Raw genomic sequence first — 26,238 nt, forward strand, 5'->3', positions numbered from 1 at the left:
GCCGAAATAATGGTGTCAAAATTGAATCGTTATTTAAACGTGCAATATTGAAAACGTCACGTCCCTGACTGGGCTGGACTGGGCTTCGAGTTCGACGGAATGTTCGGCGAGGGCTAATTTTGTACAATTGGTTCGGACATATTTCACGCACGCGGGTAATCGGTTTAAAATGTTTTTCATGTTTTCCCCGTTTCCCTCTGTTGGTGAATTGTAACTGTGTTCTTGAAGTTTCAATAATGAACGATACATTTATGAAACAGTCAACAGTCATTTGAACTTCAATTCAAGCTCTTGTCAAAAGCGGTACAAATGTATAGTTAAAGTTTCAAACAATCTACGTAAAACAATCAGCCTATAGGTATGCAATCCACCTGTCGAAAGAGTCATTTTAAGCCAACTATATATTAATGTACATTACTTTGAATTTTGTTCGTCGTTATACTTTCTTCCTATATACTTATTTGAGTCAGCATAGTACTGCAATTCTCATGCAATCTTAAACAAGATTATATTTTCCGAACGGAATATCCCACAGTGGAAACTACCCATCCTCAAAAATGTACCGAAATCCTAAACAATCACTTTCAGAGAGGTTCCATCATCACTATCTTGTTTCATTACACAATGAACCAACACTACAAAGAACGCCACTATCCGAGCGATCATAATGCTCTGGGAAGAATGTGGCGCTGCCCATCGCACGCACAGCATGATCTTCTTCACTTGCCGGACCGTTGATAAGATGCATCACATTTGTTTGTATGCGTTCCACAATGCGGTAAGTAGAGAAATGCCCATTTAGAAGGTTCGTCGGTACGCCGAAACGGATCACTCAGTCGCTTGCTGGACGCAGGCCGCACTCAAGTTCTAGTCAGCTGATGCTAGTGTGATATTGCGATCGCGAGTAAACTTTCAATTCCTCACCAAAACCAGACTTAACCAACCGAATCCTAGAAGTATCGGATGACAAACGAAAGAGCTCACGTCGAGCATCGCCGCGTGGATGTGAAATGATTTTGGTTTTATCTCAAAGACCAGGCTTATCTGTGTTTGTACCGGCTGTCCGGCGTTTATCTTGCTGTCAGAAGATTTAGATGCAATTAATGTGCTCCCTTCCCGTGCAAAGCTGCAACAATTGTGGAGCGCTACCGACGAGGCGTTCAGTTCCATTGTAGTGCTCTGCTCGCAAGTAACCTTCCGCGGAAGGCGCTGGATGGTTAGTGCAGTCAGTGTGTAGAACCGTGAAGAGAAGTGATCTTTGGATAGTGATTTTTGGAAAAAAAATTGTAAGTGTCACAGTGAGACAGTTGAATGTTTAAGTTCTCGTTTGCCTCTGTCCTTGACCTAAATTGCAACCCAATAAAACGGACTTGAGTCTTCTATTGCGATACCAAGTACCAGCTTGCACGCGCACAAATTAAGCTCAATTACCACACCACGCGTTAAGATACCGTGCCACAGCTCGGCAGTCCCGTGCGACTAATTCCGGTAACGTGCCGTCCGTTATTCTGCGCCAGCACTATCAATTGTGTGCTAAAAATAAACCAACAACCACCACGGATGATGATCCGCACTGATCCGGGGCACTTGATCCGCTCTGATTTATGGCAGTGACAACGCAAATCGTTGCTAGGTAGACACGAGCGCGCGCGCGCGCGCGCGTTCGCGCACTTGTGATATCTACCCAGCGGGCATTTGTTTTTGATCGGAACAACACGGTAGCACATGCCGACTACGTCACGTTTCTCTGTAAACATTTACCATCACGCCACCGTGGGCGGAAAACAGCCACTGCTTCCGGGAGTAATGCTTGATCTTGATTTTCTCATTTTGATTTTACTGTATGTAGTGATCTAAAGGAAGTAGTTTGCAATGGACGAGGAGACAATCTTGCTGGAGGACTCTAGCGTAGAGCTGGCTAGCGTCTCCAACATCGAGAGTACAACTGCACCACCTTCCACCTTCAGCCCAGTAACGATCGTTACACAGATTATTACCGAAACTACCAAGCTATTGATCGATTCGACGACCCAGAGTACGTCTACGGCCGTTTCTTCTACGACCGGCACACCAAGCACAGCAGCCATGGAAACTTCGACGATCACGCCTGAAACTACCGTAACGGATACGTCCACCGTCGCCGCAACCGAAAGTATCCTAGCGACCAGCACAATGTCTACCATAACGGAGGCATTGCTGTTCTCCTGGTTTGACTACACGATCTTCGCACTGCTACTACTTCTTTCCACCTTCATCGGTGTGTACTTTGGCTTTCTGTCCAAGATCAAGCAGAACAACAAGAAGGAATATCTGCTCGGGGGTAAAACGATGAACAAATTCCCAGTATCAGCTTCCCTTATTGCAAGGTTAGTAGAACTGCCCCAGCATGCATAGGATCCTGTTAATGTTAAGCTCTCTACTTCTCCTCACAGTCACGTATCCGGGATTACAATGCTGGGAGTGCCTTCGGAGATGTACAGCCACGGAACGCAGTACTGGATGTTCATCATTCCTGCCTTTACGGTACGGCAACTCGGATACTTGGGAAAGATCCTAAAAGCAAACTAACCTTGTGTTGCCCGTTTTGGACAGGTTGCACTCCTGATGAGAACGATCTATCTGCCAGTGTTCTACGATCTGCAGGTAACGTCCGCCTTCACCTATCTCGAGCTGCGCTTCGACAAGTTCGTCCGTTCCGCGGCAAGTCTGGTGTACGCGCTGCAGTGCATCATCTACATCCCGATCGTGATCTACGTGCCGGCGCTTGCCTTCAGCCAGGTGACGGGCGTTAATCTTCACGTCATAACACCGATCATCTGTGTGATCTGCATCTTCTACACCACGGTCGGTGGACTGCGGGCTGTCGTGTGGACCGATACGCTACAGTTTGTGCTGATGATTGGAGCGTGCATTGCGGTGATTGTGCTGGGCATTAGCTCGGTCGGAGGGTTCATGGAGGTGTGGGAAGCCGCTGACCGTGGAAAGCGCCTCATCTTCTTCAAGTAAGAATATCCTGGACATTGGAAATTTATCATAAAGATACAAAACATGTTATTTCTTTCTTCTCTGAAACAGTATGGACCCTAACCCATTCGTTCGAACATCGTTCTGGACGGTCTGCTTAGGTCTGACGACCCTCTGGGTCTCCAACCTTGCAGTGAACCAGGGCTGCGTACAGCGCTTCCTAGCTGTGCCCGACCTCCGGGTGGCCAAAAACTCACTCATCATCTTCACCGCCGGACTGATTTTCGTCAAGAGCTGCTCGTGCTTCATCGGCCTGCTCATCTACGCCAAGTACGAGACGTGCGATCCTTACTCCACGCACAAGATCACCAAGATCGATCAAATCCTACCGTACTACATCATGGACGTTGGTAGCAAGATTCCCGGCCTACCCGGGCTGTTCGTGTCCGGTATCTTCTCCGCTGCCCTGTCGACGATGTCCTCCGTGCTGAACACGCTAGCAGGTACGATCTACGAAGACTTCATCCACCACCGGATGCCGAATGCAAGCGAGAAGAAGGCCAGCAACATCATGAAGATGCTGGTTGTGGTGTTGGGTTTTCTGGTGCTCGGGCTGGTGTTCGTGGCCGAACGGATGGGACAGGTGATGCACATTGCCATCTCGTCCTCCGGTGTCACTTCCGGTACGATGTTGGGCATGTTCACGGCCGGTATGATATCGCGGCGCATGAACACGAAGGGTATCATCAGTGCAGCCGTTGTGTCGATGGTGCTCACGGGCACGATCATGACCGGAGCTCAGCTTAATCCTAAACCTCCAATGCTTCCGCTACGCACGGATGGATGTGACGCTGGTGTTATCGCTAATGTAACCTCCATTTTGAGCAGCACGGTCCCGGAGACGGTCGAAGCTGACACTATTCCATTCATCTTTAAGCTAAGCTTTATGCACTACTCGCTTTTGGGATTGATTAGCTTCTTCGTGGTCGCGTTCGTGGTGAGTGAACTGACCGGTGGCGGTGACATCAGTGACGAGCGGTTATTGGCACCGTTCCGGCGCAGCCCGGAAAAGCTCGAGAAGGAAATGACACTGTTGAAGCACAACATCAAGTACGAGGAGATCGATATGGCGCTGAAGGAGCTACAGAAACCGTCGGATTTGGAAAAGAAATAAATTCTAAATATAGGGTCAAGCTGCAGCAATGTTAGAGTAAATAAAGCTAGCAAAATGGTACGTTAATTCATTGTAATTCATTTCCTCTCAGACTTTTGCATTATTTATTCCATTTTTTTCGTAAAAGTGTTTTCTTTTTTCATCTCATCACTAAATGTAAATAATTTACACATTGCTTGTCGTTCATATTTTTATTTCAAAACTTTACCCACTTCGGTCGCATCTCTTAGCTCATATTTTATTTGAATTTTCCTTCCCCATCGGTGTCGATGTTCGCTCAAACTTTCCCGGTGACGAGTTCCGTACGCCGACGTCGAGCTACTTATTATTCTCTGCGAGCATCTTGTCTTGTTATTCGCCCACGGTTTCCCAAACGTCCTTTTCTTCGGCCCTCCCCCCCAGCATGCCTTAGGTGTCCATTTTCCCTTTGGCCGGGGCTGGTGCGCCTCCCAGCAAAGCTTCCAAACGGTCGGGGGGACTTTCCCGGGCTCACGTTGCTCACGTTCGTAAAATTGTACATTCACAGCACATAAGTCATTTTGGCATTTTTTGTGTTCATTGCGTTTCGTTTTTCGCATTCCTGCCTGTTTTTCCTTCGGGAGCGTGGAGAAGGAAAACAGGGGGGGGAAATGTATAAAGCGCTGGTACGAACAATACGTGGTGCAGTTCGTAAACTCGAAAGCCATCACGGACGCGTAAGCGCAAGTAAACTTTCAACCCATTCGATGCTGTCGCGTAGCCCAGAAGGGGGATGTTTTGAGTTATTTTTGTCTGAAACGGAATGAAAAGTGTCTGTTGGTGTTTTTTTACGCCAAAAAAGAAATATTTTTATTTTGTTTTTTTTTTTTTTTTTGCGAAGAATACAACTTCAAGTCCAAAATCGTTCTAATGCAACAATATTTAATATATTAAACGCCATACTTACTTCCTTTAAGCTGCTTCAATGTCCTTATCGTCCTACCCTCAACACACAAACCATTTCTACACCCAATGCCACACCTAACGCCAGAAAATTCTTGCTTCGATCGAAGAAAAGTGAAATGCCGTCTCGTTCGTCCGTTTTTTCCTGCTAACCACGACAAAATCGATGATGAACTTGAAGTTGAGAAATGGTCACATCCTAGCGACTTTCCTTCGTTACTGTTGCCTCTTCTCTTCTTTCTTTCTTAAGACTCTCACCCATAAACATCTTAAGGTTTTAAGATTTTTCCGTAACCATTCCGCTACAGTAACAGCTTTCAGCCGTGCCTGCTTCCAGCAGGACTTATTTCGAATTCAAACACGCTCATCATCAAACATCATTCATTTTCGTTGAGAACGAACCGTTCTCTAACTCCAGCCCCCTTCACTCATCGCTCGGCAATTTTCCAACTGACGAGGATCGATGGATTTTCCTGCCCTCGCCAAACGCAACGATGCGTGCATCCGAAGCGACCGTGCGCACTGACTTCCTCCTCCGGAGCGGAGAGAGAGAGAGAAAGCGAAAAAAGAAGCATCCACCCACACACACAACAGGACACAAACATTCAGACACGCAACAGCCGAACCGAACAAAAATAATATTTATGCAGTGAAACAGACAACGGCCGGAAACCATTCAATGGTCGCCAAAAATGGTTGCCAGCTCTTCTTCTGCCATGCAGACATTCCAGCTTTAGCTGCAAAAGTGCGTTCCATTTTTCCTGGGGACGAGCGGCTTTCTATATTCGTGTACCCGCCGCTCACTGCTCTGCATTGACAAATGATGTTTCTATGCTAATGTGGGTGCCAAGAGAGGGAGGGTGTATTGGTTGGGGAATTTAGACGCAACACCGTTTCATTGTGTTGGACGAAATGGCTTTAAGGTATGCGTTTTATTTGAATGTAAATATTGTATTACAATTTAAGAATGGAAACGGTTTTGTATTGCATACTTTTAGGCGTTTTTGAAATACAGTGTGAATTCATGGACCTTATTGCATACCTTCAGGCGTTAGATTTACAGGGCTCGTCATCGAAGAATCGTAAAAAGCATCACGTAAACGCAAAAAGGATTTCAATTCTTAGAACTATTTGTGATATAATAGTGAAATAATATTAACACAAACAGAAAGCCACACGCAACTGCACTTCACTCGCAGTAAGTAGTTTCCACATTTATTGTTATGCTTGAGAGCAGAGTAAAAACGGATAGATGATGCTTTACAAAATAACACATACAGCGTAAAAATGGAAAGAAATTGGAAAAGAAAGCGATACAAGCTAAAAGTGCGTCGGAACGCAGAGCGATGGTGTCTTACACACCCTTGGACTTGGTTGGTTTGGGCTCATCCTCTCTCTCCCTCTAACAGACGAATAAACAAAAATCTCAATTCAATTTGGTGTCTCCCCGGACCACAGGTGTGACAAGGCGCGCAGCAGCTAAGGATTGCACCGGCAGACGCAGCAGGACGGAAACAGGAACCAGTCCATAAAGATGCCCTTACAGTCGTTGTCCGGATCGTACGCTAGCAGTCGGTGCCATTTGTACTTCTGCTCACAGCCACAGTCGCCGGAGCAACGGTTCGTTTGGGTTTTACTGCTTGGAGAAGAGGGGGATAAAAAACACACGTTGATGAACACACATCGCACAGCCCATCTCGAAGCCACACGGGGGCATGCTACTTACGAACACACTTCCTGGTGGATCGCCTGCTCAAAGTGCTGCGTGTTGACGATGGCGCGCACCTTGCCGGCCGAATTCGTCGCCCAGTATGGCGTCACTATCTCGATCTTCGATTCGCACGCATCAACCCTGGAGGATCGACAAAATAAAACAAAAACCACAAACAAAAAAAAAAAGGTAAACGATCGTAATCGGCGCGCTACTTGAGATCAACCATCCTTACCTGCCCGTGTTGGATTCGCCCGTGCCACCCCCATTTCCATTCGCCGGTGTGGCCGTCTGGCGTGCGTTCGTGCCCGATCCTCCGCTGCTGGAGCTTCCCCCACGCCCTCCGTTATTGCTGCCCCTGGAGCTGGTGTTCTGGCGCTTCTTGCGCAGCTTGCTGAAGTACGAGTCGCCCCCGATCCGTACCTCGCCGCCCGGCTCCCCGTACAGGTCCATCAGCTCGGGCAGCAGCGTAAAGTCGTCGCCATCGTCGTACGGGTCGCCGGGCGTGCTCCGCTTTCGCTTCCGCCCCGGCCCGGCCGATGGTAACCGTGATGCCATCTCGAAGTCACCGTACATTCGCTTCATTAGTGCTTTGTTCTCGTCGATGAACATCTCAATCTTGTCGCTGGGAAACGAGCAAAATGCAAAATATCTTACAGTAACAACACCGTTTGATAACTATCTTCTGCTGGGTTCTTCTGGCTGAGAAGCATGCTGAAATGCGGCTGTCAGCGTGTGAGTGTGTGTGTTGTAGTGATGGGCAAATAACTATTTTATGCGGAGTCGGATCGATCGAACCTGGGTTGCACGGAAAAAAACTAAGGACTCATCAACTTCGAATCCGGACTAGTCCGAAATAGTCCGGATCAGTATGGATGAGTTCGAGGGTGTCCGAATGAGTCCGGATGGGTCCGAATCGATCCGAATGAGTATACATCGGAGTCGGACCCGGAGTTACTCCAGACTGTTTTAGTGGGGGAGTGACTTCAGACTCATCAACTTTGAATCCACATGAGTCCGTATCAGTCTGGATGAGTTCAAATGAGTTCAAATGAGTCCGAATGAGTCCGGATGAGCCCAAATGAGTCCGAATGAGTCCAAATGAGTCTGAATTGTTCCGGATGGATCTGGATGAGTCCAGATGAGTACGGTCGAGTTCGGTTGAGTTCGGGCTAGTAGTTTAGACGGATATTTTCGGCCTAAGACTGAATCTTACATATTCGATGCCTTATTTGAAAGGGACGAACGATAGCGGACAGTCATTTTGGGAATTAGAAATTGCATTGCCAACCTAGACTACTAGCCCGGACTCTACCAGACTCGTTAGGATTCATCCGAACTCTTCCGGACTCATCGGGACTGATCCAGACTGATTCAGACTTGTCCAAATTTGTGGAATTAAATGCGGTTATGATCCGGAGTCGGATTCATAGCTTGAGCATCAGAATCAGAGTCGATCCACGACTCCAATCCGCATTACCCATCACTAGTGTATTGGCCCCATCAACGCTGTTGTTCCGTGAATGTCACGGTGAAGACACCTGACGACGTTTTCAGCCTGCTGGTGGTGGTGGTAGCGCGCGTACATCGCCCCTGTTCGCGTACATCGCGCCCCCGGGGATGACACAGCTGGCCTTGCCATTCTAATCAACCTGCTGAACTTCTCCTCTCCACGGCGGCGCTCGCCGGGAAACAAATCGAGTGGAAAATCTCTTCACTGTCCGGTGGAGTCGAAGTCTTTGAAAATGTCTTCACCGTCTCCGTCTCTCTTGCTCTCCTCTTTCAAACCGCGCGCCTTAGAGTGGTGGACGCATCTTGGAGAGCGACGCCAGTGACCTCATTTCGAAATGTCACTTATTTATCTTTCTCATATTTTAGCGCATCCGCGGAGGACCGCCGGCGATTGGACCACATTTGAATTCCGGAGGCATTGTGAGCTCAAGAAGAGAAGGTGCACAGACACAGGCAGACCCAAACAAACAAAAAAAGAAGGAATCTTTCATCATCTGTGAAATTGGCTTTGGCGCTTCGAAAAAGCGATCGAGCGATCTTGAATGATCCGAAAAATTAGTTTACCCTTAAGTGAGACGTCCGTCGTAAAATATGTTCGCCACAGCAGCAGAACACATACACACTCTAATGAATTCTACGTGTCATGTCCCGCGATCGTTCAGGTGGATGAAGTTCGGTCAGACGTAAGGAAAGAGCGCAATCGCGTAGCGCAGAATTTATGAGCCACTTTACCGAAAACGTCCACACCGTGCACTGCGTTTATGTCCCTGCGTCACGTTTGCGACGTTTTCCGCGACCCTGCCCCTCTTCTTGCAAAACCCCCTTACACTCACCTAGGATAGGTATTGCCCGCCGTCGGGCAGAACAGTTGATGGTACTTCTTTATGCAGGGAACACCTCTGATGACATCTCCGTGAATGCTGAGCCCGAGCGCGACGGATAAAGCTGTCCACCAGATCTGCGAAAAAGGGGAGAAGGTTGTGGGTTGTGGTTATGTGTGCATCCGAAACGGTGACGAAACATAATGGAGTAGCGCGTGGAGTGCGCACGTAGCACCCGATTCCAACAGCCTCAGTGCTCTAGGTTCTAGTGAATGACCTGTTGAGGTGCTGGTTCTTGTCGTTTCTGGCTGACGCGAAACCCTTCCGAACCGTGGTGGCGTACGTGCAGAATGGACCGTGGCGTGATCGTGGCCAATTTCCATTCCGACGATCGTCGGTGCAGGTTTGTGAGTGTGTGATTCATCGATTCGTTTTTGCAGCCTGCCGCAGCGGCCCCAGATACTGGAGTCTGCTCACGTTCAGCACCAACTGTCACGACTGCTGCCGGTGGAAGTATAAACAACGCTTTGCTTTTGTCAACACACACACACACACACAAAAAGTGTCCAACTTAGCATGCGACGCTCGTCCGGAAATATTGGTACATGGCGTCCCGGTTGATGGCGGTCCCGGGTCTGCCTGCCTGCCCGAGAAAGAGGACCCCATGTAGCACGGTAGCAAATTGATTTATTTCTGCTTTTATGGCGTGATTCAACGCCTGGTCTGGAAAATGGAGTATTGTGGACAGCACCTACAACCGACTAGCGGCAGCGATCACGATCGAAACCCGATCGGGACACGTCTGGGCGGCGGGCGAATGCGGGAAATGCGTTCACTGCAAACTGCACTGCACAAAACAATTGGAGCAGCGCCTACCAGGTGGCATTATCACGGCCACCGTCCTTGGCGTGTCTAACGTTAAGGAAAGTAAATTAATTATCATTTCATAACCACCGGGGAACCCAACCTTTTGCTGATCGTTGCTCAGGACGGGGCAAAACTGTTCTTGCGCACGGTAGCAGCACCGACAACCGGGGGTCCGTTAAAGGGAAGTGAATGTGAAGGTCATAGTGACCCGGGGGCCTATGGGAGATGCCGATTCGTTCCACAAAAACCTAGCCCGGGTGTCCAAGTAGCAAGTAGCTCTGTGCCTGCTCGAGTCGCCGGTACCGAGACATAAGACGCCAATTTTATTACACCACACCACTCCACCCGGTTGCACTACACAGTGCCTAATGGTGTGTGAGGCGAGATTGTTAGACGCAGCGAGCAACCGATTTTATTGTCCAGTGTCCGGTAAAATATCAACCCAAATCGAATCAATCAAAAGCGTTTGGTAGCCACAAAAAAGTGGGAAGAAATCATGTACCTAACCCCGTCCCTGAGCAGGCACCCAGCCAAGCAAGCAACAAAACTCATTTTCGTCCATTGACTTATCTGACATTACTTGGACTTGGAACCAGCAAAAACCAGAGCCTAAATATCGTTGTTGGGTGTTTCTTCTACACAGTACTGTACCCCAACACAGGCAGCAGGAAGCTGACAGTCGCCCGAAACCACGCGCAAAAACCGTTCCTATGGTTACGAGCTCGTAAGCATTGCTGGGTGGTTCATGCTTTCAAAAATTTGTCACGTGGGCGGCTGGTTAAGCCGGTTTTCTGGTGCTGCTGCCTAAGCCCAGCTAGTCGCTCCCCTCTGTACCGAAAGTCAGAACGATCTTCGGGGCCCCGGAAGGGTGTATGTGTGTTGGTAATTTTTAGCGATCACAGAGGAACCTCCCTCCGCAAAACAAAAAAAAACAGGCAAAACACTGGTAGCGTTATTTGATTGATCTTCCTCCGGTTTTTTGGGGAGGAGAACCCAATACCAATCCCCGCCCGCCTTCAAGTCTGCTTGGCGCGCTTGAGTTGATTTGCATAAAAAATAGCCATCTTTTAATCTATCACATCACCCGCGTCAATGACACCGAGCCGAGCGGGCCTGTAAAAAGCATTTCCAGCCAGTGATTTGGTGTTGGTGGCGACGAACCCCTCCGTCACCAATACGTTCAGCTTAGGAGATACATTGCGCAATGTCAAAACGCGCGCGGTCAGGTGGGAATTCTTGCAGATAAATTAGAGCTTAAGGCTACCCACTATCGGCACAGCCGACAGTACAGTCATCTGAAATCGGTTCTACTAAAAGACATAAAGGTACAGGAACACGCTCATAATGGCGCTCGATTTTATCTAATCTTTAACGCGAGGTGTGTGTTACGCATTACACACACACGATCGTTACACTTACCGGTATTTGGATGAACGTTCCGTTGCTGACTTGAGGATAGGCGAATAATGGCACGACAGGAACGGTCCCATTCTTTATAAATATGGGCCCCTGGATCGGTGTGACTGTTGGCATGCGAGAGTTTTTACGATTATCTGGAATGAGCAGAAGAAAAAAAACAGGGCTTTCAGTTTCGACAGTACAGCACAACCTACACATTCACTCTCGTGCACAGGCAAAGGCACGTTCACTTCCTACCTCGGTTGAAGCGTGAAAGAACCGCCGGGTGACTTCGGATTCGCATTCCACCATTTAATTCAGCTACACTAAACTACCTAAACATCCGACGTGTGTGTGTGTGTGCATAAGTTTCGCGCGAACCCGCGCGCGATTAGATCTACAATCGCACCAGCGAGTTCGCGCGAAACCACGTAGACACGCGCCAGAGACATGCGACGGAGATGCGCGAGCCGTACGTTGCATAAAGTCACCCCCCGCCCCCCTCGATGATGCCCGAATCGAAACGGGGGTTTGGGGGTGGTGTTAGAGGCAAGGCGCACCCTAATCTTGCCCATGCACGCCATTCGCCGATATCGGAGCATCATGGGGAACATGTGAACATGGAGTAACATGGAGCTCATTGTGCGCTTTCCTGGAAGACGAAACTCTCACCAAACCCATCTGTAGAGCTGGTTGTAGTTTAATTGAGCAGAATGAAATCTTGCAATTGAGGTGTTGGGGGTGTAAAGGTATCCCATTTCAAGTCCGCGTGTTAATTGAATAAAACGTTTGTCAGTGTAATGCCGCAAGCAACAAAAAAAACGTTTTTATCATGCAAGCGATCGGCGCACTGTGAAAGGAGGATCACTCTTCGCGTGTCTTTTGCGAGCATTCGAAAAAAAAAAAAACAAATGCACGCGGAAGCTCTGTCTAGGTGCGTTAGATCATACCGTTATGAACTTTGGCTCGGCTTCTCGCTTCACAAAAAAAGGAGTTAACAAACAAACCGACGCCAAGCCCACCGTGACACACAGCGGCAATAAACCACGAGCCAACCCGACGGGTGCAAAATGCCATCCACCCGGCCACCGCGGTGGCGCCGCCGGTCGACTGATTTATGCTGTCAAAATTCGCGACAACACGCAACACGCAAACGCCAGCGACCGATCGAACGCCAATAAAGAACATGATCGCACATTAAAACTCGTGCCCAGTGCTGTGTGGGGGCCGATGACGATCGACCTTTAGCCGGGGTTTCAATGACCGATGTGCAGTGTGCGTGCCGCTACAGGCAGCGAAAGTCAAGGTTAGCGGGGTGACCCGTCACGTTGCGTTTCCTAAAGCGCACCCCGTTTTCGCAGTCTCAGCAGTCGCACCTCCTACGCGCTTGCCGGTGTGTGCGTTGTGTGTGAGAATCGATCGAGCAAAACCAAAAACCGAATGGGAAGCGCTTTAAAACGGATCGAACACTGCACATTCTTCCGGCCGTTAGTTGGCTGTGTTGTGTTGGGTGTGTTGGCAGCAGCGCATGAGTAACGCTTGATGTATGGTACGGTACTGTCCTTGGCAGATGTTTCCTTTCACTTATTTTCCGGCTGATTTGTCATCGATCTGATATCCGTTACACACCACCAAAGAATGTCCGGCAAGAATGCATTGCTTCTACGAATTTCCGTTTAACAACAACACACACACACACACAGGATCCTCTCGACCAACGCACTGAGTTGCACTCTCTAGGGGAGCTTTCGCACATCACACCACCACCACCACCACCACCATCCCAGGTGTTAATTGGCTGACAAATAGGTGTGCAAAGATTTCGCGCCACTACGCGACCTAACCGGATCACTAATCTAGTGCACCGTGCATGCTAATTTGCGTCGATTAGCCCGCACTGTACACCTACCCGACAGGCCGTCCTCAGTGTACGCAGTGACCAGAATGTCTTGCACGTCAAAAGCAAAGGCTACTAGTGTTTGTTTGTGTTTACGTGAGCGGGTTGTGGTGTTGCGGAATTTTGGGTCGACGGACGGATGACAAACAAAGTGCGTCGAAGGGTAAAGCTGTTAGCGGTGGCGATCGAATTTGAGTCCCGAAAATGAGTACATCACACAGAAGAAAAACGAGAATTTCCTACAGTGCAGTTACGGGTTATTGAAATCGAAAGCAGTAGGTGTGAATAGTTTGGAATCTGCTGATTTGGGCTGTATACTAATCATAGTTCCTTAATATTCGTATTGTTAGTCTCCTTGATGACATCAAAAATGCAGAACTAGCTACTAAACTAATTCATTTTACTAAAATGAGCCACAAATACTTAGGATCCTCTCTACTACTTCCATCAACTCCCAACATTTTCGTCCACTAACTAATGTCCCTTTGTCACTCCACGGTGACCCGCTCAGTTACCAAACAAAACCCAAGCGCTGGCACGAGAGTGCCATCCAAGTGATTGCTTTGCATCTAATTACTCGGAAGATACTTCTATCTGTTTGCTTGTGCATTACGAAACCTTCCCCTTTGCGCTGGGTGTATCCCACCACAGCAAAACGTCCTTCAGACCCCCTCAAAATCTCCTCTCCTCGCAACACATTAGCGCACACCGGAGCAGGCATGACAATAATTTCATCCCAAAACGTTCCAACCATCACCGTCTGAGTCGATCGTCTCAGCTAATCAAAGAGCACACGTTAATCAGCAGCGCATACCAGGCCTCGCCGCGAAGCGTTGGTGAGATATTTCCATCAGCGAGCTAGCTAGCCTGCCCGCTCTGCTGCGTGCGTACGACGCAGCAATTAGCGATGCGTTCCCATGCGACCCCTTACACGTGTCTGTTGGGCGCGCTGCTGTGGGGAAGGTGCTGCTCTCCAACACACAGGCAAAGCCAAAGTACGACGAAAGCTTCAAGGGTTGTGTGCGTGGCACTACTAGCACACAGACTTACTGGCTGACTGGCATTGACGTGAAATTACCGCCCCATTGACGGCGGCCCAAGGGGTAGAGTGCGATTTGTTTGTGAACTTCTACGGATCAAACACCGACCTCCAGGTCGGATCTTCTACCGCCTGTATGGTGTGGATTTCGTAACAAAAATGCTAACGGTAGTGGAACGTTGCGCGTACGGAGGCGTTGAAGATCGTTTCCTGTGAGCCGTACGATCATCGCTAACAGCTGCACTATTCAAGTACAATGTTTCAAACAGAACTGGAGAGTCATAAACACCGGCAAGGGCATCAGATTGCACCACTTTTCGGGGTGTCATCGTCATATCGGTGTGTGATTCTCCCACTACAACTATCGCATCTGGAAGTGAAACCCCCACATCGATCGTTCGCACGTGGCAATAGCAACAACGCCGACATCCGCCGGTCGGAAGTGGCCGGATGTTTCAACTTCCCACCCCGCTTTGCATTGACGCAACACGGCGGGAATTCTCACAGGATGTAGATTTTGTGTTTCTGTTAATTAAACTTGGCACATTTTTTTACTGCCCTGGCTGACGCACGCTCGGTCGTGGCACACTTTTGATCGGTGATCTAGTGGCAGGTCGTTTGCTGCAATAGAAGCTTGAAAGCGCTCTCCTATTGCTGGATGATGGATAACTGTCGTCCTACGCCACACGCCACGAAAGGGAGCGTGTCGGAACAATGGCGATCGTTCTTGAGTGTTATGGTCTGAGAAAAAGTCACTCGTTGCATATTCAATGCTTCAAATCTTCTTGAGCGATCGTTAGCTTACGGTCGTTTGTTTTAGTCTGTTCCTTTCTCAATGCTTGCCATCTTCAGTGCAATCGCAGTAAAGGTTATGGAGATGCACACTAAAAGAGTACATCTGCATCTCGGTAGGTTTGCCAATTTCGTACCAGTACCACCATAAATGCAGCAACAAAAAACAAAATCCCATCCACTGCAATAAATCACTACCAAACAGACTCATGCAAACGCAAAACACTTAAGGGCACACTGTTGAAAGCTTCTCGCACCCAATAAATCAATTAGCCGGCACTGGTCGGCCCGTAAGGACGCTTTGCAAAGGGACACCCTACACATGTATGCGTGGGAACGTCAGCAAACATTCGTCCGCATGACGAACGATGGTTCAAAGCGCGTAATATTTTCTCAACCACAGCCACAGACAATCAGACCCCTTTCGCCTGCACGCTGCTGAAGGCTTCGACCGTTATTGATTTTCTGTTTACGATGGGTACTTGGGGAACATCGTGGGTCACTCTCGGGGTGGCCACAATCAAGCAGCAGCAGCAGCAGTAGCGCAATGCTAAAGGTCTACACACACTGTCCTGCAACTAGACGAGCCAATAGGACGCGAGAGCGCGCGCATTAGCAAGAAGCGCTTCGTTTCGCGCACATGTTTGCGCAGCTTTGTACCGCACACGATTGGCGCACAAGATGCGGCTGGCACCGCGTTCGCGTGTCAGGGTTACCGTAAGTACCGTGCGGCTTTCTCAATAGTACGACAAATTATTCATTCCGCACTGTGACATCTTAAGCATTGAGGCGATGCGCTGATGACAGCTGGGAGACGGTGAGCGGAGCAGACTGTTGATGCTCATGTTTATCAGCGATCGAACATTGGTTGCATGTCTTGTACAGCGCTGGCAAGTTGCCCTAAAGTGTATTTATGAGCACTTTGAATGGATTTGTTCAGTTTGTGATGATACAGACATGACAGAATTGATGTTTTGAAGGCCAATTGTTAGAGTTATTGCCATTATGACACTGTTTTGCCTCAAAGTCACTAGTTGTTTTATAGTGTTCATCAAATGTACCTGGAATTTGAAACAGTTTAGGACAATTTGCACATTATAATTATAAATTTTCATGACAAGAATATTTAAAAAATCTATCTTTTGCATGATTTTACAAAACATGTCAACTTAGACGACTCCATTGGAGCATTCAATATCCACAAAACAATCTGTATCTATATATATAGAATATTATTTTAAAAAATCGATATGTTTTGAATGATATTACAAAGCTTGCCAACTGAGACGACTCCATTGGAGCATTCAATATCCACAAAACATGATCAAAGAGACTGGTTTGTAGAATAAAAAGTGTGTTAGAATAAATACCTGATAATAACATAGCAAAACTTGGTGCTCTCGAGACAAAAATTGATTAATAAATGGCAAAATGTGAAAGAATCTTGATGATCTTGACATAAATGAACACAGACATTGATCAGAAGCCCCAGAACATAAGGCTACATAGACTACAAAAACACATCTCATATCTATAAACCCTGAGCATTTTCTATTCCTTTTCCACGGCACATTTAAGAACACTCTGCTTCCAACATCTGCAACTCACCTGAGATCCCAACAATCGGAGTCACCTCCACCGCTTCGTCGTAGTAATCGTCATCGTCCTCCTCGTCGTAGTCCAGCACCGGATGGATGGAGGTGCGCGTCCCGGCCGGTCCCACGCTCGCAAACACGGCCGGCCGCTGGACGTAGCTGCCGGCGCCGCCCTGAACGTTCGCGGGCGTTCGCGGTACCGCCGGCGGGGCCGGTGCCGCCGCCTGCTGCGGCGTACTGCTGCGATAGTTCGTCCCGGTCTCCGGGTTGGCGTGCTGCTCCGCAAACGGGCGCCCCGGTTGCGTGGCGTAGCTCCCCGACGAGTACTCGTAGTAGGCGGGCTGCTGTGCCGGTGGTGGTTGCTGTGCGGGTTGCTGCTGCTGCTGCTGAGCTGGGGTGCCCCCGTTCGTTGGGCTGCCGTCCGCGTACGAACCTTCACCGTACGTTCGACCCGGCGCCGGCGGGGATTGCTGTGCTTGCGGAGGTGGCGTCGGTCCGGGTGAATAGTTAGCGCCGGGCGGTACGAACGATGGAGGAGGCAAGTAGTTGTTGCGGGGCGTCTGTCGGTACTGAATAGAGTGTTGCTGCTGCTGAGGAGATTGCTTTGCTTGCCGCTGCGGTGGTGCATAGGGTGCATTTTTGTAGTAGTCCTGATCGTCGCCCTGATGACCGGCGGGACCGTACAGCAGATTGTTCACAGCCGAGGCGTGCTGGTTTTGCAGCGGACTTGCGGTGGCCCACGTCGGGGCCTGAATGTTGCCAAAGGGCAGGGTATAGTTCACTAGCGCCATGGTTTCGATCCACTTCACTTTGGGGAGCACCGTTATTACTCACTGGCAACACTTGCTCAAACACGGACACAAACGCTTCAATGTACTTGCTATGCTTAGGGACACTTTGTGGCTACATAAGGCCATTCTATTGGCAGCACATAAAACGGAACTCACAATTGTCACATCACTAGGACAAAACACAATATTAGATCCTCAGGAACACTCTCAATCACTCGTTCGTTGCAGCTTTCTGTAACGGAAGAATCAAAACAAAACAAGATCATTAATATTTTGTTGAAGCTAGCCTCATCCTCAAAAGCAGTCTTATATTCATTTCGCAACGCACCGCCCAAAAGGCGTCACCTTAACAGCCGCCCATTAATCAACCATTAAACCAACTCGTTATCACTTCTGCTCAGAATGGCGCACAATGCTTGCATAATCGGCAACTTTCTCCTTCCTGCAGCCTGCATCCAAAGCACACGCACACCAAGACCTCCAGGCTAGCAAAACATCACCAGCGTCACATGTGAAATCCACCCCTTCTTCCCTGGCCGACAAAGCCGCCCTGTGACATAACGGCGACACTGCGACGACCACAGACGGCTTCATCTCTGATCCTCTTCATCCTCTTCAAACGCACCCGAAAGCGCAGTGTGTGTGTGTCGAATTGCCATTCACAGCTAGTCTACCGTACAAACACACATCCCCAGTGGTCGATCGACGCTGGAAAGCGAAAATGAATAAATTTATGTTTATTAACCACCACCCCGTGGTGAGCGGACTTACACACACACACACAGCGCACATGTGCTGCGTTGTGTGGTGATACAATGAACTTTGTGGCTGAACTTTTTCGCCTCGCGCAAAAGGGAGATGCGTGCGCGCGCGTCCGCGTGTGGTGCGTGATATCTTCCCCTGTAACCTGTTTGCGGCTTAAGTGAGAATGTGTGCGTCAATTCCGATGTTGACATTTCCTGACTAGCTTTGTGTGACTGACTTCCTGGCTCATATTAAAGCACATTTAACGCCCGAGCCGCTGCTGTACCATTTCGGAAGCAAGCGCGCGATTGCGGCGGTTGAAGTACACCTCTTAGCAGACGCAAAACGCATGTCAGTTAGCGAATTATAACACCTCCTGGGGGTTTTTTCCCCCTACTTCTTCTAACAAACGCCCTCTCCATGTCGGTCATGAATCAACACGAACCCCACGCAGGAAGTGATTTGTACCTACAGATCATTATCTCAAGGAGGGCGTTTGGGCGTTGCTCGCGTCTAAATTGGACAACGGTGTATTGGAACGTGTTCTTGGCTGTTTTTATTTTGCGTCCCGTCACTCCCGCCAGTATTGTTGTGACTCATTTGGTACCTCATTGGTACGGAGGAAACATGCGGTTTTGCGTAGACGGCAAATGGTCTGAGTGTTCTTGTGTTTCCTCGCTATTATTTGGCATTGTGGGGAGGTTTTATTTCCTCCGCGATTGATATCTCCCTTTATTATTGAACGATTGGTACCGTTACAAAGCAAGTGACTCACACGCATCTAAACCTTAAACCACACACAGACACACTCACACAAATCATGACCTTATTGAACTAATATTTCTCTTAAAAAACCCTGCGACAGTCACCAATAAAAACCACACAAAACAACGGAACGGGGCCACAACAGAGCTCAGCGCCAATGTCAACGTTTGGCGTCTCGCCCAGCGTCGCGCACTGTTCGCACTGCGCAAGATTTATCCCAGGCCCAACATTGTTGCCCAGAGTGCACACACGGGCGACGCGGCGCAGGGTTGTAGAGACAAAAGATCTGAACCCCTGTTTCGTGTCACAAGCATTCTAGCCTGTCCCACCAGCCAAGCAAGCGGCGGTTCTTTGTGTTTCATGCTCGCATGGTACGGGCTTGGTGGCAGCAGGGAGGATGAATAGCAAATCTTGAGATTACTAATAAAATATACATCCCTAATTGGTTTCCATAAAAAAAAAACAGACCGGAGGACACGGGGCCCGTTCGCACGCTAGAGCCCGTCTACGATCTACGCGCGGTGCCAATGGATTGCTTGGGTAGGAAATCAACAAGGAATTTCCTGCTAGAAATACTACTAAACCTTACAGAGCAGGCGGTAAAGATTCAGTAGGGAAAGCCGTACCGTTGACGCTCAAGGCCTGAGGAGCAGTGCTAGGAGCACTGGCAAACAGAGGTTAGTACATCTCGGGACCTGCTACAAGCCCAGCACTCGGCGCATGCTCCATATATGCCAGCGCAAACGGTCGTGCACATATTATGTATGCAAATGACTGTCAATCGTTGTGACAGTGGTCGGGTACTGCTGCTACCGCTCCAAGGACAGGCGCGACATGCAATCCGCGAAAGCGCAACCGTTCGGTGTGCAGGAGAGATCACACGATCCCCCCCCCCCCCTTCCGAGAGCATACCAATTAAAGCCCGTTGACAAGATTGTTATTGATCATAAGCGTGATAATCGATCGAGCGCCAGGCCAGTGTTTGCTTTGGATTTGCCCAACAAATGGGCAGTCATCAGTGGGTGCATATAGCCACGGACACAAAAGGATAGAGCGATCGTAGAGCTTCAAATACAATAAAACAAACGCAATAACGGTAACGCGTTTAAATAGAGCAGAAAGAGGGGGAAGCCCATTAGAGAGGGTGACCTTTTCGCTTTGCTACCGCCTTTTAGCTTTGCATGATTTATGGCTGTCCTTTGGAAAAACAAAACTAAAACCAAACGGAGACCACGTAACTCGGACGCGATCGTAAGGCATCCAACTTTAAAACAGCAATTGATCGCACAGCTGGTTGTTGCTGCTTGGTATCGTGCTCTGTGTTATAGTCTTGTGGGTATGAATATGCTAATCCGGTACGATACCGTCCAACTTCCTAAATAGAAACCGTATCAAACGTTTGAATTGCTTTCACACACAAAACAAACCAAAAAGGTGGATGATCAGCTCGTACTCAAAGCAATGTCTTTTGATGCAAATCCAGACACATTTCTTGGAACAGGTGGAAGATCTTGACGCAAAAGAACCTCTTAATGAAGAGGGGAAAAAAGGCAAAATAAGGAAAGGAAGATAAACCCTCTAAGCAAGTCTTTTTCAGCAATAAAAAAACAGCCCGACAGCACTCTCAGCTGTGTGAAAGTGTTATTTATCATTATCAACCCAAACGGCGATCCGGCGAACCGGACGGCAAACAGAAACAACCATCCCTCTTCAAAATGACGCGAATTCAACACCAACACACCCATACCAATCCACCATCAACACCACTGTCCGACACAAAAAAGCCAACCCCCAACTGTCACCCGTGTGTGTTGGTGTCGATGATGATCATTATGTGTCGAATGATGATGGTGTGAGGTCCATTGATGAATATTAGCGATTGTCACGGAAGGCACGGAAGGCCCACCGTGTGGCCATCGTCTTCGGGTGTGATGGTGAGTTACATAAAAAAACCGCGATATCCGAATGCTCGGAAGTCGGCAAATATCATCAGCCGCCCGAGAGCGCGCGAGCGCTCGCGCCGATTTGTTTAAGCTTTTTACGAACAAAAGACTTGTGACAAACAACAAGCGACGAACCTCGTGATGAGAAACAGTCGCGCAATTAATTAGGCTTAAGCGTGATTTTTAAACCCCTTTTCTCACTGAGTTGCTTGCACTGTTTCACCCGACAAAAGCTGCACCAAAATTAAACGGCAAATGGTCTCGTCCCCGTACCGCCGCGCATCCGCGACGAAAGTGAAATCAATGGTTCTTTAGTAATGCAGGGCAGCGATCAGCAGCGATCAGCATGCAAAGCTCCCGCTCTAAAACCCTGACGCAATCGGTCACACCACTAAACCCACCGGTGCCAGTGCCACACAACCCGGTGCCGACCCTAATATCCGACCGTCCGACCACAGGTGTTGTGAAACCGGACAACCACGAAAAAAAAAGCTCCACATCTCATTCCACGTTGGCGCGCGCACGCATATGATCGCTCGACGCAAGATCAAACGACCATCGTGAAAGATCGTGGAAGCAAAAAAAATGCCACACCGGCCACACAAATCGGAAAACAAAACAGCCCGCAAAGGAAGCAACGGCAGCAGCAGCAGCAGCAGCAGCATCACAAAAGTGGCCTCCCCCCGTCCCGTTTGTCCACACACTCCTTTCACTGTGAATGTCACTCGAAAGCAGGCTGGTGCGCTGGCTGGCTGGCTGGCTGGCCGGGCTCTCGACAAACTCGAAAACCATATACACACACCACACCGCTCCCTGATCGACCGGTTATAAGGTTAACCACCATCGGCAGCACCACTGCCACTGCCACTCTGCCTGTTCCCCCAACAAACACAGCATAATCCTGGCCCCGGACCAGAAAGCGACGGCGGTTGATATTCATTCAATTTCTCAATGTCACGCATCGGCCGTCCACGAACCAGATTCGCTATAGCAGCCTGAAGACGACAGTCAGTCGGGTCGGTCGGGTTCGTCGTCTCATCACACTGCCCGAATCGAGCGCCCGATTTCGCTCATCATATCGAATCTAAAAACGGTTGGCCACTATTTCACAATCGCATTATTTGAACGCGTCCAAACACACACACACACACACAAACAATAGTGCACAAACACACACACACACACACATTACCACGCACACACACAAATACACTGCTGGTCCGCAAATGAACAATTACAACCGCTTTATGAATTTCTGTGTTTTTGCCATCAAGATCGGTAACCTTTAGCGATGATTTGCACTTCCAACCCAAATGCGAGGGAAGGCAAGGTAGGGGAGGAGCTAAATAAAACAGAAGAAAAACACACATCTTCGACCTTGTCCACACCCCGTTTCTGGGAGACTGTTACCGCCCTTCCCCACCCCTTCCCTACGGCGGCCGAGTAAGGGCGATTCGCTCGGTCTAAAGGAAACGAAATGAAGCAATAATTACATTAGCTCGGGATTTGGGGGTCAGTTGATGCTGTTGATGTTGCTGCTATTGCGGCTACTGCTGCTGCTGCTGCTTCAACCGCCTCTAAGGGTGCCCGCCTACCTCCTTTTGTTTAAATTTTCCCGTTTCAACCCCCCCTCAATCGACAATGAACTTCAACGAGCGGGGTGTAGTGTAATTGGCGCACTAAAACAAAGGAGGTCAACCGGCCACACACACTAAGCCGCACTAAGCTCAGCGCTCGCGTATCTCCAAACCACTCGTAGCACTCACCACCACTCAACACCACCACCCTTCGGGTAGAACTTTGGAACAAATAGGAATTTGTCACAATGACACTGGTACGAACACTGGGACGCACAGAACACACGCGTTTCGCGACTGTTTTTTTTTCAGTTCGCTTAGTACAGTTCAGTTTGCGGACAGCCAACGAGCGCGCGTCCTGCCACTACCAGCTGACGATGCGCAATGAAACGAATCTCCGCGTTCGATTATGTAAAAATTGCCCGATCCGGCGAGAGAGCGATCGCGGAAACTAAAAAGAGCGGGAGAGTGGGTTTGCTTTGAGAGAGAGATATATACTTTGATTGTCTGCTGGGGGTGGGGGTAGTAGCTATGCTTGAAGCGATCGCGATCATAGAGAACTGGGAGAGTTTGTTGTAAGGGTGATTTTTAGTAGCGGGCGAAACTCTCTATAATGAAGCGGAGATCGCGGAATGAATTGAAAGGGCGGTGGATTTATTCTCCTTTGATTTATGCTACTATGTTGGTTTTAGATTAAAAAGAATGACCATTTAATAATCATTTTATATAATATTGTACGAAAGATCGCTCATTTTCTTAATTTAAAATAAACAATAAGTATTACGTTTAAACAAAAATGTCACCAAATTTTGTCTCTTTTCAGGCAATACAGACATAAAATAATAAACAATGTCTATAAAGCCCTTAAATAGGGTTAAAATAACCCATTTATACTAAAAAAAACATCATAAATAACAAAAGACATCAACAAGCGACGAACCTATGGCATGGAACATTATAAGGCGAAAACTCACATTACAATGCACTACTAGGAAATTAGATTGAAAAATCGATCTATTTATTCCAATGTAATGGTTTGTGACAAAACCAATATTTTATAATCGAATGCAATGCCATGCCAAAATTTAGCCGCCGAATAATCGAATTAAAAAAAAAAAACTAAAATCACCAACCCTCCTATCGCGAACCATTTCAATCTCAATGAAGCGAAGAGCAACGGAGAGCACAGATCACGATCGGTGAAAAGAGAGCTTTGCGCGAGCTTAAACTGTTTTCAAAACGGCCCTTCATTTGCATGACGGATCGGCGAAACGGCGGATGATGTGACGCGAAACCAATTGCGCGAATCAGACGGAGGGCAGGGCAAGCGATCAGAACCGGAAGCGGACATCGATCGGTGGCAAGGAAGCAACATTATAAATAGAACTAATCAGATCCGTATCGCGGGAAGATCCCAAAAGCGCGAGGGGGATCCGGGAATAATTGATTTGTACCGGCGCATCGTCGAAAAACTGACACGTCTGCTGAGACGAACCAATACGTCATAACCGTGACGGCATTAAAGGTGATGATGTAAAGCTGATGATTAATACAAACATCGCAAGGGTTGTTGGGTTAAAGGGTTTCACTCAAGCACCAACGGACATTTACGGTGGGTTTTTCTTTTGCGCGCGAGAACTCTCGCAACAACAAGGATCTACAACCTCCCGGGCCGGTGAATCGGTTTCCAAGTCGGGTTTGCTTACCTTCGCGCGAAGAAGCTGCTAAGAGCTTAGACAGCTTGCATCCATCGCCATCGCTTTCGTTTCGATCCGGTTTTTATTTGGTTGTCGCTTCTTCCAAGCGATCGCGCCCGCGCAAATTCATCGATCAAACTGGGCAGACGAGGACGAGTGGGGGACAGGGATCAAACACATGCCTGATATCGGCATTCCACGCATTCCAGAGTTCAAGGTCAACGATGGAAACGGCTGCTAGTTGGTTTCATTGATGTTTTGCAAACGACTTTTTTTAGTTTGGTTTGCTTTACTCTCTAGCAATCGTTCACCGTTCCAGAGCGCTAGCAGCATCGGGCTAGCAACAATGTAGCTGGATTGATCGTCACAACTTCTACAGATGCATCAAGCCCTTCTGCTCCCTTGGCAAGCGCTGGGCACCACTACAGCCAGAGCCCTAAAACTGTTGACATTTCTTCACGCCACACTCGGGCCGTGTGATTTATGGTGACGGTTGATTTGTTTTTAATGAGCCGAACAGAGTTCGGAGTACTTTCAAAACTCGATGCGAAGCAAAAAAAACGCATCCGTTCGAACATTTTTTGAAGGCCCTTGCAATGTTTGCAAAACCATTACTACATTCGGTGCGCATTGCAAAGTGTACAAAACGAGGCAATTGAGAGCAACCTTTCTGTTTCTGTTTCTTTGTACCCTTCCCAGAGGGGGTTAACGGGGTGGACTTATTCTTTGGGCCTTTTCAGACGGGCGGAGGTAAGGCAAATGAGCCCTAGAATCGCCATACACACACACACAACTCACTGCACCACCTTGCGGCAAGTGTGTACGCGAGACCTTCGCTGTGCGGCGACCTCCTTGAAGCGTTATGTTGAGGTGAACCCGCTTAACGCTCTAACTGTTTAGCCCCAGTGCAACACTGTAACGACTGTCTAAATGTCACAAAATAATACCGGGAAACGGGTGTTTAAAAGTTTGTCGTCCCCGTTCTATTCCCTCCAAGGCTGTGAAGGACCCTAGACAGGCCAACGCCGCCATCTAATCTACACCGATCACTTGCCGGGTAAAGAACAGAAAACGGACGGACCACCCGCTGGGGTTGATACAGATTCGGCGCTCCAATCCGGCCACAATCTATCGATCATGCATGATCCGCTCGAGTGACCACCACGATCAGGTTCTAGATTTGATTAATCATAACGATTATGAGCCGCCGTTTGGCTGCAGCACCCCGTCTACTAGATTGTCTGGTGGCTGCCGGATTAAAAGTTAAAAAAAGCGCCATACGATCAGCCGGCCACCACCGCGGTGCCACACCTCGCTCGCGAGCTAATTTGTATTTACCGAACGTACAGTCGTTCCGTTTGATGGTTATTGTGGGCAAATTATGGAACAAACAGCCTAACGCTTGATGGCAAAACTCGCGTTGCGCTCGTAAAAACCTGCACCGGGGGAGGGGCGATTATCCGCACTGTTTTGGGTGAAGTTTTATGGGCATTAAACGGCGTTATGGGTTTCATTCCAACGTCGAGGCGGGCATTGAAAAAACGCACCTGTGCAACGAGCTTAAATTAGATTAACGATTTTAAACTGATTTGCTCTAAACATTTACTTCCCTGCTGTTCACCCTCCTACCTTCATTGCCTTTGCTGTTGTAACCGTGAACCGATTTAGATGGCGGAAGGACATCGCTTCCGTTTCTTTTTTGTCCACATCGAACCGACTTTGCTGTCCATTGTGCTGAAACGAAAAGCGAACGAAATAAATGAGAACGAAAGGAATAAAAATCGATTAAAAAGTAACGCACAAACTCTCTGACCAGCAGACCAGACACGGAAGCGGCACTCCACATCCTGGTAGTGTACACAAAAAATCCACAAAATGCGAGTAACTCAACACCACAAACGCCGCGGGAAGCCACTGGCATGGCGCCAAAATTGGTGTTAGCGTTTGTGCTATCAATCAAAAACCGTTTTTCTAAATTGACTTGTCACACAGCAATGAGTCCATTATTTTATTATGCTCCCTCTCCCCTT

The 26,238-nt window shown here is 48.4% G+C and overlaps 2 protein-coding genes across 6 annotated transcripts; one reads left to right on the top strand and one right to left on the bottom strand.

Annotated features, from left to right (window-relative positions):
- The first annotated feature begins 810 nt into the window (after window positions 1-810).
- LOC121597120 (sodium-coupled monocarboxylate transporter 1-like) lies at window positions 811-4,214 on the top strand. 2 transcript variants are annotated; one of them, XM_041922662.1, is made up of 5 exons: window positions 811-1,286; window positions 1,834-2,366; window positions 2,433-2,523; window positions 2,593-3,002; window positions 3,076-4,214. In XM_041922662.1, exons 2-5 carry the CDS (start codon window positions 1,873-1,875, stop codon window positions 4,136-4,138), a joined length of 2,058 nt encoding a protein of 685 aa, XP_041778596.1. In that variant the 5' UTR covers window positions 811-1,286; window positions 1,834-1,872; the 3' UTR covers window positions 4,139-4,214. The 2 variants fall into 2 exon arrangements, with proteins under 2 accessions (XP_041778596.1, XP_041778595.1); XM_041922661.1 differs by having other exon boundaries at window positions 812-1,286; window positions 1,850-2,366.
- Window positions 4,215-6,231: 2,017 nt separating this feature from the next.
- Window positions 6,232-25,929, bottom strand: LOC121597256 (protein spaetzle 3). Of its 4 annotated transcripts, none has more exons than XM_041922889.1 (7): window positions 25,838-25,929; window positions 16,705-17,714; window positions 11,390-11,523; window positions 9,116-9,240; window positions 7,006-7,395; window positions 6,786-6,911; window positions 6,232-6,698 (listed from the first exon to the last, which is right to left on the bottom strand). In XM_041922889.1, the coding sequence occupies exons 2-7, from the start codon at window positions 17,480-17,482 to the stop codon at window positions 6,539-6,541; spliced, it is 1,713 nt and encodes a 570-aa protein (XP_041778823.1). In that variant the 5' UTR covers window positions 17,483-17,714; window positions 25,838-25,929; the 3' UTR covers window positions 6,232-6,538. The 4 variants fall into 4 exon arrangements, with proteins under 4 accessions (XP_041778823.1, XP_041778822.1, XP_041778821.1 ...); XM_041922888.1 differs by lacking the exon at window positions 25,838-25,929 and adding an exon at window positions 22,701-22,909; XM_041922887.1 differs by lacking the exon at window positions 25,838-25,929 and adding an exon at window positions 22,428-22,909.
- Window positions 25,930-26,238: the final 309 nt, after the last annotated feature.

Source organism: Anopheles merus, chromosome 3R, assembly GCF_017562075.2.
Source record: "Anopheles merus strain MAF chromosome 3R, AmerM5.1, whole genome shotgun sequence".
NCBI classification, from domain to species: domain Eukaryota; kingdom Metazoa; phylum Arthropoda; class Insecta; order Diptera; family Culicidae; genus Anopheles; species Anopheles merus.

Excerpts from the sequence above, each read along its gene's own strand:
- LOC121597256 (XM_041922889.1), bottom strand. The coding sequence starts at position 17,482 with ATGGCGCTAGTGAACTATACCCTGCCCTTTGGCAACATTCAGGCCCCG. Across the intron at positions 7,396-9,115 it reads GCGGGCAATACCTATCCTAG|CGACAAGATTGAGATGTTCA; the intron begins GTGAGTGTAAGG and ends CTCGTTTCCCAG. Across the intron at positions 6,699-6,785 it reads ATCCACCAGGAAGTGTGTTC|CAGTAAAACCCAAACGAACC; the intron begins GTAAGTAGCATG and ends CTCTTCTCCAAG.
- LOC121597120 (XM_041922662.1), top strand. The coding sequence starts at position 1,873 with ATGGACGAGGAGACAATCTTGCTGGAGGACTCTAGCGTAGAGCTGGCT. Across the intron at positions 2,524-2,592 it reads TCATCATTCCTGCCTTTACG|GTTGCACTCCTGATGAGAAC; the intron begins GTACGGCAACTC and ends CGTTTTGGACAG. Across the intron at positions 3,003-3,075 it reads AAGCGCCTCATCTTCTTCAA|TATGGACCCTAACCCATTCG; the intron begins GTAAGAATATCC and ends TCTCTGAAACAG.